The sequence below is a fragment of the Artemia sp. Qi Xiang Cuo genome, chromosome 1 (genome assembly GCF_049724085.1).
Source record: "Artemia sp. Qi Xiang Cuo chromosome 1, ASM4972408v1, whole genome shotgun sequence".
Classification (NCBI taxonomy): domain Eukaryota; kingdom Metazoa; phylum Arthropoda; class Branchiopoda; order Anostraca; family Artemiidae; genus Artemia; species Artemia sp. Qi Xiang Cuo.
The window spans coordinates 46,090,964-46,103,522 of NC_142794.1; the positions used below are offsets into that span (position 1 = coordinate 46,090,964).

At 34.8% G+C, this 12,559-nt stretch overlaps 1 protein-coding gene across 3 annotated transcripts in view; it reads right to left on the reverse strand.

The window, feature by feature from the left end:
* Window positions 1–4,660: 4,660 nt before the first annotated feature.
* The window catches only part of Scgalpha (sarcoglycan alpha), a 58,672-nt gene continuing 50,773 nt past the window's right edge, over window positions 4,661–12,559 (reverse strand). Inside the window, exons 6-7 of one of the 3 annotated variants that reach the window (XM_089095113.1) lie at window positions 11,570–11,830; window positions 4,661–6,201 (exon numbers count right to left, since the gene is read on the reverse strand). In XM_089095113.1, the coding sequence (XP_088951239.1) occupies window positions 6,126–6,201; window positions 11,570–11,830 (337 nt within the window). In that variant the 3' untranslated portion in view covers window positions 4,661–6,125. The remainder of the gene's footprint in view (window positions 6,202–11,569; window positions 11,831–12,559) is intronic. The other 2 variants (XM_089095102.1, XM_089095108.1) reach the window with 2 other exon arrangements.

Below are 12,559 nucleotides of genomic sequence, written 5' to 3' on the forward strand. Positions count from 1 at the left end.
CGCGAAAAAAAGAGTGAGATTGTTACTATTGCATTTTGAAAATAAAAATGTTTCGAAATCGAAAAAGTGTTTTTTTGTTAGATATTTTACTAGGTTACTACTCCTCTCTCTAGGGGATCTTTCTTTCTACAAACGGGGTATTTCTGCCTTCACTAGCGGGCCGTGAGCCCCAACAAAACAAGTCACCCGAGATTACGTCATCCTCAGTGAGTTTACATAGGTAAACAATCTCCTATTGCTTAAAAAGCGCATGCGTCTTGAAGAAACTCTGCTAAATATTAACTAGCTTAAAAAGTGCCGGTACCGGGAATCGAAGGGATAGGGCCCTGCTTGGACCTGGAGCCCCTCCACTACTAGTGTGCACATATCGCCTTTTGGTGAGATGATCTTCCCCTTTAAGCATTCTCTGAAAGTTTCAACTTAATACCTTAGTCAATTCTTGAGATATGCTATTTTGACAATGTGCATGCACATAGTCTTTGATTTAGTTAAAATTTCCCCTTAATACTGTAAATCGAGTAGTATGACAATAGTAGTGGTGGTAGTTGTAGTAGTGTTTGTAGCATGCAAATAATTCCTTTTTGATGAGCTCCCTTATCGTTTCCTGAATTTTCCAAATTGATATACTCAGTTATTCCTGTGTTGTACCCTTTTGACAATCCGTATACACATAACGTGTTTTGATTTAGTTCAAGATGTAGGGGAGGTTGACATCCCCAAAAACATAATTACTTGACCTTTCAATAATGCTGAACGAAATAGCTCTATGTTTTGGGGAATGATATAAAGCTTATACCTTTTTGATGAGTAACTTTAAACTTAGTATATCTTATACTTTTGAAATCAATATCAAAACCCGATTTTTTTCATGCATTAATTTATATCAAAACTAAATTTTTTAGAGTTTCTATAAAGAAGCTGATTAATGCCTAATGGTCAGTATAGTCATAGCTGTCTGCTAAAAAGCCAGAATGTATAACTAGTCCCGGTTCTTCCTTGATTCCGACGTCACCTTGTTTTTTTTTTTTAGGAGTTTAAACACAAATCTACACCCAATAATTTTCAGCTAACGTTACATCTTTGTATTTTCTGGCAGATTCTTCTTACAGGAAGTCTGAGAATCCAAGCTTAAGTGTTTTCTAATTTAAAAAAAAGCGCTTTGAATGTTAACTTTAATTGGTCAAAGATACAACTTACGTTTGAAAGTTGAGCCTGGTCCACAAGCGTTGCTATAATGCGGATGGTCTCAATTTCAAAGTAAATTTGTTCAATCGCTGACAGTAATTTCAGTTTTTCACAATTTCATTGAAAATGTTCGATTGCATACACGCATTTAGTTCACTGAGCACATCCCTTCTACAAATAAGGAGGTACAGAACAATTTTAACTAAAAATTCAATCAAGTTTAATACCCTTTGCCTCAGTAAAAAAAGCACATGACACTTCTGAGAGATTCACTAAGATTTTTCAGTTAATATTTTTTTTTTTAAATAAGCATACAAGTATAAGCATAAAGGGAGCATAATAGGCATAAATGGAAAGTTGGCTTTCTTTTATAAAACTTGGGCTTATACTGCGGTTTTTATTTAAACTCCAATATAATAATAGTGGATATTTATGGATTCTATAAATCCCCTTCAAGCCAATCCCATAAGCCATGCTAAGTGTTCTCCATCCTATTGCGGTTGGTTGGTAAAAAAACGAAAGAAATGTGATCGTAAAATTATACCAAGAAGCGCCGCGCTCTCACTGTAGTTTGACAAAATTTCCCGTCGTTTTGCCAGTTTGTCAGTTATTCACTGCAGTTTGGTCAAAATATCAATATCGTTCGGTAAATGACTAACCACTCGTTGAATTTGCACCCCAGTCCCTGAAAAAAGGCTAAGTGATGCTTCTGGCAACGAAAATACGGTGTGAAAACAAAATATACTCAGAAACAAGATTTAAAAAAAAAGAAAATGTAAAAGTTAATTAAAAAGTATGAGAAAATTAAAAAGCAGAAAAGTTACAAATAGGCCGAAAAGAACTAAAAGAAAACGGGCAAATTACATTGAAAATATAAGATGCAATAAGGGTCGCAGTATTTCTTATTTCATAAATCATAGTCGCAGTATTTCGAGATGAATATCACTTGACAAAGCAAAAGTTTAGAAGATAATGCTATAAAAAAAAATGTATATGGGGGACTGCCTATTGGAGCTGAAAGACAACCCTTAATTTAACACTTCTCCTCTTCCTTTGTGCGGCCTGAGCCTCTGTGTAACCCTTTTCTTTAAAAAAACGTGTTATTCGCTCAAATATTTTGTGCTGACCGCCACTATTGTTGATGGTTTCCATCTTAAAATGTCTCATTTTCTTCATTCGTAGATTTGTGCATCTGATTTAGGAATACGCCGCAATAGTCTTAAACGACATGCAAATTGAACAATGAAACGCTGTGCATTTTATTGCTTGAATTCTTGCTGTCACTCCCTTTTTCTGCTTGTGAGCTCCTTCTAACCCAAGTTCATATTCCATCACCTTGATGATAGGTGTAGATTCTATGACCTAAAGTTCTATCTTAAAACTTTTCAAAACTTTTATTTAGGTTCGACAGTGACTCGTAATTACCGCAAGACAATTCAAAATGAAGCTGAAACTCCTTGAAAACAGCAGCAAATCAAAACAAAAGAGCACCCTAGAATCTTCGTGGCAAAAACCTTTCATTGGAGGTTTGTAATCTCCCCTCTAAAAAATGAAGGCAGGTAGACAGTAGGTAGAATAAGATTAGTGGCAGTAATATGTCCCTTTTTTTGGCTTTTCCTAGGGTAAAAAAATAGAGCATATGGTCATGGACGGATAAACGAAAGGCAATCTTTACATAAAGTGCCCTTTTTAGTGGCAACAGACCCAAAGCGTTGTTTCGGTCATTGTGCGTCAAAATAGCAGTTTTAACTCAACGGTTAAACTACCCTAGAGAGAAAATTCTGAAAGTGCTAATTGGTCCATCATTATTGTTAAACTTAAAAAAAAGATTCATTCAAATTCTTTACTAGCTCATCAGGTGGGTTACAGGTTAGCATAGCAATCGTTCAATTATACTAGGATTCCGGTTCAAATCTCAAAAGAGGTAGATTAGTTCCGTTTTCCTTTTTTTTCTTTTTTTTTTTTACTTTGTTACTCTTAAGTACTATTTGATAAGGTAAAATAATACTGACGACCAGTTTGTAGCATTATACGAGAGATTAATATAATATGTTATGTAATTTCGTAGCATATTGTGTGGTCTTTCCTAACCAGAGTAAGGGAAACGTACAAGAGTGGAAACTGCCATTGGGATCGACGAAAACAACATCAAGGCCACCTAATGTCTAGTGTTACTTGAGATTTTTTTCACTGTAGTAATAAGGCAAAATTAGTTTAACCATTGTAAATGGCAAAATTTGTATAATAATAAGTTTCGCAAAGTGTAAGGGTAACTTACAAGAGCGGACACTGCCACTGGGACAGACGAAAACAACACCAATGCTACCTAATATATAGTGTTCCTTGACATTTTTTACTGTAGTAATAAGGCAAAATTAGTTTAACCATTGGAAATGGCAAAATTTGTATGATAATAAGTTTCGCAGAGTAAGGGTAACTTACAAGAGCGGACACTGCCACTGAGACAGACGAAAACAACAGCAATGCCACCTAATGTCTAGTGTTCCTTGACATTTTTTCACTGTAGTAATAAGGCAAAATTAGTTTAACCATTGGAAATGGCAAAATTTGTATGATAATAAGTTCCGCAGAGTAAGAGTAACTTACAAGAGCGGACACTGTCACTGGGATAGACGAAAACAACACCAATGCCACCTAATGTCTAGTGTTCCTTGACATTTTTCCACTGTAGTAATAAGGCAAAATTCGTTTAACCTTTGTAAATGGCAAAATTTGTATAATAATAAGTTTCGCAAAGTGTAAGGGTAACTTACAAGAGCGGACACTGCCACTGGGACAGACGAAAACAACACCAATGCTACCTAATATCTAGTGTTCCTTGACATTTTTTACTGTAGTAATAAGGCAATTTTAGTTTAACCATTAGAAATGGCAAAATTAGTATGATAATAAGTTTCGCAGAGTAAGGGTAACTTACAAGAGCGGACACTGCCACTGAGACAGACGAAAACAACAGCAATGCCACCTAATGTCTAGTGTTCCTTGACATTTTTTCACCGTAGTAATAAGGCAAAATTAGTTTAACCATTGGAAATGGCAAAATTTGTATGATAATAAGTTCCGCAGAGTAAGAGTAACTTACAAGAGCGGACACTGCCACTGGGATAGACGAAAACAACACCAATGCCACCTAATGTCTAGTGTTCCTTGACATTTTTCCACTGTAGTAATAAGGCAAAATTCGTTTAACCTTTGTAAATGGCAAAATTTGTATAATAATAAGTTTCGCAAAGTGTAAGGGTAACTTACAAGAATGGACACTGCCACTGGTACAGACGAAAGCAATACCAATGCCACCTAACGTCTAGTGTTTCTTAACATTTTTTCGGTGTAGTAATAAATCAAAATTCGTTTAACCATTGTAAATGGCAAAATTAGTACAGTAATAAATGTTTGATCTCAGTTACTGAAAAAAAAAAAACCCACCAAATACCGGATGGCGTAGCCGATTCTTGTCGAGACTAGCGCCAGTTTTTATCTTGTAAGTCACTCACAGTCTTTTTTCATAACACTAAACAAACGTCTTGTTGATATTTTTTTTCATCCAGTTAAGAAAAAGGGTAATTTACCTTTGAAGGTAAAAGCCTAGCCCTCTTAAATGAGGGCAAACCCTCTCTTTTATGGGACAAACAAAAAACAAAATATATCCGAGATATAAAATTAAAAACAAATAAAAAGCCTTTTGAAATGCAGCTGAAGATTGGGGTTAAAGTAAAAACAAGCAAAAATTTGGAGGAACAGGCGGACAAGTGACCAATTGGCCAATGCAAATACTTTATCGATTTCAAAGAATAAAGAGAAGAAACATGTTCATACTCTCAGTGAAAATTAATGAAATAAATTATTCAGACCAACCATGGTCGTTTCTTTGCGACGCTGGTAGGTTTGCTTTGTGATTGATAAGAAAAATAAATGACGAGTAAAAAGGAATAGTTAAAACTGCAACCCAGGCAGTAGCTGAAAAATGCTAAGAGTTATTTTCTATTATTTTTATTGAAAAAAGCTAAAAGTTAAGGGAAAGCTTCATAACAAAATTCAAAGGATATAGATGACTATAAATTGAACTGTGATTTGACGAGACAAAATAAAACATGAAACCTGTTCGATAAAAATTTGATCGGATCTACCCTAGTTAACAGAAATGATATAGCCATACATATGAATTGTTTTAGTTGTCCCCATCTATTTTTGGTTTCTCGAGCTGACATCTGAGATTTTTTTTTTTTTTTTGGCCCTTAAAAGATGATCAAAACATGAAACCTACAGCTAATAAAACAAAGTGAATATCAGCTGAGAAGATGTAAATCTAAATAAAACTCAAAATATTTTTTTTACAACAGTTCTGACAATCAAAAACAGCTTCACACTTGACATCGTATTTAATCAAATTATTTCAAGATATTCGCGATCATTATGTATTTTTTTTTTTATGCAGAAAGTTTAAAACCTGGTTTGTCACCGACGTTGCATTTTGTTTCATATCCTTATTTTTATTATATGTTTCATGCTTTCAATTTTATAGATGTTAGATTTAATTCATGAATTTAAAGATGTTGAAAAATTTTCTAGAGATAATTATTTAATTCCTATCAATGTTTAATAATTTAGTTTTTACTGCTATCCTACTTTGTCTTGTAGCATTTGTTTTGACTACTATAATAGTAGTTATTTCTAGCTTTGACTTGAAACATATTTTTGGTATTTGTTCATTGTGACTACCAGTTTTCATCAAGCGGTTTTTTCTCATCCCATAGAATTTAATCCATAGTGCACTATCTACATAAGCTTTTGGATCTTATCAAGAGATTGGGCTGTCAAAACTGTAATACTAAAACACACAAATTGTAACATCTGATGTATCGCCCAACGTGAAATACAGCGCTTTTGCTTTCACTGAGTAGGAACTGACATGTAAATTTTCACTGGTTGGCTCGAAGAGACCCATAAGGAGGGGGTTCTGGTCGATTAAGTGTCGAGGCTCTAGCTTCCAACTGCCTATAAAAACAAATACAAAAGATATCTTTCAGTAAGAAATAAGACAGCAAAATATGTACACGGGAAATATACTTGAGCAAGACAAGAGAAAAAATAAACGGAGAAGCGCAGAAAAATTACAGAAGGTAATTTACTAGCTTCAGAGGGAAGACTACCTAATCAGACCGACATTCAAAGACATTAATATAAAGATACTGATTAAGCAGGGAAAACATACAACAAAAAACGAATGCTTTCTTGTTTTTGCTCTCGAGCTAATCCCATTTTTATGATGACAAAAAAAGTAGTTCCGAGGACAAAAAAAGTAAATTATTACTTTTTAGAGGGAAAGAAAATTATCATTTTAAAAGGATGGTAAATTAAATACACTAATACGGTAAAATCATGGTAACTAAACAGATCACAATTCACCTTCAGCACCACAAACCTTACACGTAAATGACTACACAAACCTAATATGCAAATCTAAGATTTTTCGAAAGAGGAAACATTAAAGGTTATTCTATCTCTTTCTAATGTTTATGAGGTGTTCGGTAAAATCAAGAAGTCTCTCTCAAAAGGTACAGAAAATGTTTGAGCAAAAGGCTTCCTACTTGAAACCTGTCTCAAATTTCCCACCTTGAAACTTCCATTTCAAATGGTACTCATAAAGGGAATAGCTTCTTTTTCGTTTTCGAATGATTTCCTTACTCATATTTCTGAAAAGGATGAAATGAATGTTTCAGCCGGAAGTGGGGAGCAACATTAAAACTTTAAACGGACTGAAATTATTCCGTGTATAAGCGCAATTGCCCCTTCGTCAATTTCTCGCTCGTTACTCAAACATTTTTTAATGTTCTAAGGAAACTTCTTATTCCAGTTTAACGGCCCTAGTGTTCTAGAAGCTATTCTTAAAGAATTGGACAAAAAGTCAAACTTTAGCGTAAAGAGTGAGGAGGAAGGGATAGCACCCCTCATATATGAAGTAATTTCTATTCTTTTTAAGTTTTAATGTTGCTCCTTACTTTCAATTGAAAGAACCTGTTTTTCTTTAACTAGTTTCTGGTCGTTTTCCAAATCATGCCCAGGCCTATCCGAGATATGATGTGGAGTACCAGCCCCATAGCCCCCCGATTTCTTGCTGATTAATAGTATATATGTAATTATACTATTACATATATACGCTACATCAATTGTAAATTGATGTAGCGTCCCGCTTTTTCAGCTTTTCTGCTTAATAATTAAAATTTTCGATGAACAGTAGCTTTGTTGAATAAGACCTAAATACGGAATGGACTGAAAGAGGTTTTGGTGTTCATGAGAATGGAAACTCAGCGTGAGCGTTGGTCTTATAGGCAGTTGAAGCTATCGTATCTTCTACAATAGGGTTCTCCGATGTTTAAATACGTTACAATGTATACGTGTTTAGATACATTGAAACATCGTACATGTTAGAAAAACAGAAACATTATCAACTGAAACCGTCGAAAACATAACTCCTAGTAACACTTGCTAGCCCCCTCCTCCTCCCCAAGCAATTTTCTGGGGGTTCATAATGTCACGCCCTGCCTTTTCCACTTCTGTGTCGGTAGGTAGGAAAATCTAATATTTTATACTACATAGAAAGACTGTCGTTATGGGAGGTCGCTATTACCCCCCCCCCCCTCCTAGCACTAATAATAAGGGCATAGACCAAACATATCTCTGGGAATTCACCGGCATGCAAAGCATCTAATCGACCTCCCACCTTGGGGAGGTAATTCCTGAGCCACTAGTAGATAAGGCACCATCCCTAATGCTGCCATCGCCAGATAGGTTGAGACGTACACTAATAGAAGAAATAGACATCCATCGTGTTCCATGGGTTGAAATCGTTCACATTAGTGCTTTAGCTAGCATCGGGAACTGGATGGAACCGAAGCGGAAGTTCTGTCGATTTGAGACGACCTAATATTAAAATGATGCGCTGTCATAACAGATTTTGCTCAATCGTGGAGGCAGAAAAAAGCAAGAATAAAACTATTAACAAAATATAAAAAAATATTTAAGGTTGCTCTTCTCCATACGAGTGTTCTTAAAAATATAAATTAATTTTAATGCAGTTTTACGAAAAAAGAGTTTAAAAAAAGGTAAAGAGCAATATCAAAACCTAAAGCGAATTAAAGTTATATAATCTGTTGTCACGCTTAAAATGAACAGAAATTACTATGACTGAGTAGATGAAACCTAAAGCAAACAAAAATTAAAATGAGCAATTACGTAAAACTTGAAAATAACACATGTTACAATGGGTGAATAAAAGAAACCTAATATGAGCAGAAATCGATATATCAAGTCGAACTTAGAATGAACAGATATTACCACAAAAAAAGGAGCTACCGCCCCCTTAAACTTTTTTAAGGCCAGAGCACCATTTCAACTTTACAGAAAACACTGCGCTATTTACAAAGTCAACGCTAGTAGTTTACTCTAAAAAAGCTTTTTTCCCTATCTCAGGGTTATTCCCACAAAGCAATCTAACTTCGGAAATTGCGTAGTGTTGAGTTTAGGTATGCACAGGAAAAAATGCTAGAGGAAAAAAAGAAATAAAGCTGTCATCAATTTTTCACTTTTTAAGAGTTCGTTTTCTATGTATTCTGAGCAAAGAAGCGTATCGTGATGCTTTAATGTCATGTCGGGGTAATATGAATTAAAAGCTACAGTCACTGAAAGCGCACCGTTATCCAGCAGGAATAAAAAATTCAAACAAGCTCAAATTGAGTCTGTTTACTTTATAAAAAATTGAATTACAGATAGAGTTCTAAGATTCTTTAAATCTAAGCTTGTAAAATTAGTAGAATTGAAATAAAAAAAAAGGAATAATAGAAATTCTGTGTCTCCTCTAGTGGAAAGCTGGTCTTTCCAAGTTGGATCTTTTGCCGACGTAACAAAATGAAAAAAAAACAACAACAAGTTTTTTTATTTAGATTTTTACACTTAGCTTTATTATTTTTACACTCACACATGATGTTTTTTTTTCGGAGACAATCTTGAATCTCCTTTATCAGTATGTCAAATTTTTTATTCTTATAAAAACGAATCTCTTCCAACTTGAACCATCTATTCTTGAAAAAAGTGAGTCACAGAAATTTGTTTTGTTTTTACCATTTCCTTTGAGAATGTTTTCCTTCTGTTCGTCACCTCAAGTTGTGACCATTACTTAACATAAAATTTTATTCAAAGCGAGCTATTATTTCATAAACATTTTATTTGAAAAAGGTCACTGATTGGCAGAGAAAAAGGAATACTTTCTGAATACTGATTAGAATAGTTATACGGCACCATTAGCTTTTTTACAAAAAAAAAGAAAAAAAGCTAACTAGCAATTGCGTAGGAAAACGATATATTTTTAAGTTGCTCTTTCTTATTCAAGACATAAAAAATTGAATAGCCCTAAATTTATATACAATAAGAACAGAGGCATCTAAAAATGCGTCCATCCCCCACTACTGTCCAAGTCAACACTTCTTTTCCATTTTTATTAAATGTGTTTCTACTTTAGAAAACTGTGTATTTTTTGCAAACACGTCTTTTAAGGTGTGTGCTGGATTTATTGAATGAAGAAAATATAGCAAATTGTAAATCAATCTGTCATGAAGAGTATTGCTTGTAAAAGAGGGACATGATTGCAACGCCAAAACAATCTTGGATCGACTGCAAGGGTTTGGTATCAGGACATCCAGTAGCTACTGCGCGAGCAGTTCGATGTTGAACATATTGGAGACAGTGGCGGATCCAGGGAGGGGGGAGGACACCCCCCTAACGTAGTCTAAGGTAGTGTAATTTACTTAATTAACGGAAGATTGCGTTAATTAAACTTGTTCCTAATGCAAGTTTATCGGATCAACATGTTTTGCGCCCCCCCCCCCCTCAAAAAATTCTGGATCCGCCCCTGATAGGAGAAGAGCAATGTGGCTTTTTTGAGCACCGGCAATACAAGGGCATGCATATTCCATATCTGGTTTGATGCACATCATGAAAAGAGGCAAAATGGGTTCATCAGGAAGGATAAGATAAGATAAGATAAGTTTTATTCTTCATTAAATACACATATAATATTACATGTTATTAATCCCTCAAAGGCTCATTGGCCTGTACAAAGAGGGGCGACATATGAATTACATACTCAGAGATAAAAAACAAAAGAAAATTTAAAATGATCACTTACTCACATATGAAGGAGAAGAAAAGAAAATATAGATAAACTGGAAACTATAGAAAAAATTAGAATAAATAAACTAAATTTATTAATTATATTAAATCTAAGGAGACTACTGCATCTTAGGATAACTCCTAGCTACTTGGAGCAAGATAATCTCGCTTTGCTGAGATGTGCAACTCCTATGAGACCTTAAGAAAAGGGACTCCAAGAATGCGTAATGCATCTAATCTTTTTATTACTTCTCTTCTGAGCATAAAATCAGGATGAGCCTTCCCATTTTAAGTCTTGGAAATAATAAGCTCTATTGCTTTTGATGCATTGAAGTTAAAAGCAGCAACAACTCCTACATTTTTTTTTTTTCCGATTCGGCCAGAAGTTTTTCATACGATTCACTGATATCTTCCTTCTTGACTGTGGAGATCATTGTCGTCGTATCATCAGCAAAGTGGCGAGGTTTATCGCAAGGTTATCCCCTAGGGCACTTATGGACATCATGAAAAACGTTAGCTCAAGTATAATTCCTCGGTATACTTCTGATAGCACCGGGTTTTCTTTGGAAACTGAAACCATCATGAAAAGCTTGTGATGAACGTTGACAAAGAAAGTCACCGAGTACCTCAAATAACCAACCATCAACACCATTTTGCACAGAAGGCACCCATGTCGTACGCGATCAAAGGTTTTGCTATCTCAAGGAAAGAAGACGAACGTCGGACTACAGGGACAGGAGCTCAATCAATTCTTAATACTGCGCAATGAGACAGTCTAGCATGGATCGTTTTTTACAAATACCATATTGTGTATTAGCCAAAAACCGATGTGACTCAAGGTACTAATAAAAAGAGTTTTTATAACACTCATAAACTTTTCCTACGCACAATAGGAGGCTAATAAGGCGATACAATCATACACTAGTCGGGTTGGCATTTGCCTTTGCGACATTCCATTTAAAACGGTAGAGCTATCACTTTTTTCTGCTATTATAAGATAAGCGCTTTTACAAGTAAGTTACTTTTTTGGCTAATGATAAGTAAACATAAAACGCTTGATACAGCAGATAGAGGTTTGATATTTTCTATATAGCTAAAAAATAGGGCCTGAAAGCACGCGTATACCTTAAATTTTATTTTATTTTCATAAGCTGGATGCAATTAGGAAAAACAACCTTTATTTACAGATCATATTTACCTCGTCAGAGTTCCATATGGGGTCATAGATGCTCCCCTATTGCCACTCCTTGAAAGGGTCGAATAGGGAGATTGTTCACCATCATTAGATGATTCACGAAAGCAAAAAGGAGAGGATCTACGACTAATTGAACCTTCAACATTCAGCGGCAATGACAGATGACGAGAAGGTGGAGATGAGAATTCATGGTCACTTTCTGCATCCTTGTTGCTGTTATGGACAGAGGTGGTTTGCATCACTTCAAATGCAAGAGGAGATTTGCTGGAAGAAATATGCATATTAGATCAAGTATAAGCATGTCCATTACTGGATACGGGTGTTCGGTCTTTAGAGCAAAGGAGGGAGGGGGGGGGGGAGTAAGGTCAAGGTAATAAAATTTTAGTCCTTCATTATACTTTTAATGCTATTGAGTAAAACGGAACACAAAAAAATATGTCTAATCCCTTCAAAATAAAAGATTCAACGTCTAAGCCGTTCAAAATAACAAATTCAAAACTTGCTATTTCTGCTTCAGAGCGAAAAATCTTTTAAAATCGCAAAATCTTCCGTTTTTATGTAGAATTTGTGACAGGTTATTGTGATAGTAAACTGTTTTGGGAAAAGAGTTTATCCCCCAAAAACTACCAGTAGTGTAAAAAACATTAAAGATTGACATCCCTTAAATTTTAGTCTTAAAACAAAGTAGTTCAATATGCTATAGCGATTCAAATTGATTATAGATTATAATATATTATAATTATAGATGATTATAGATTATAACCAATTTGAATTCAAATTGGTTATAGAGGCAAGAGAAACATAGTTTTTCATTAAGAGGACTTCAATTTTTTAGCTTTCTCCCTCTGCAAAGAAAGCAAATTTTATTACAATTCACAAACAAGATCCAATGACTTCGTCGAAGTATATGCAAGACCAAGAAACACAGAAATATAATGCCAATACTCCCATTTGCATTTCCGAAGCCAAGTCAAAGAACTCTATTTTCTATGT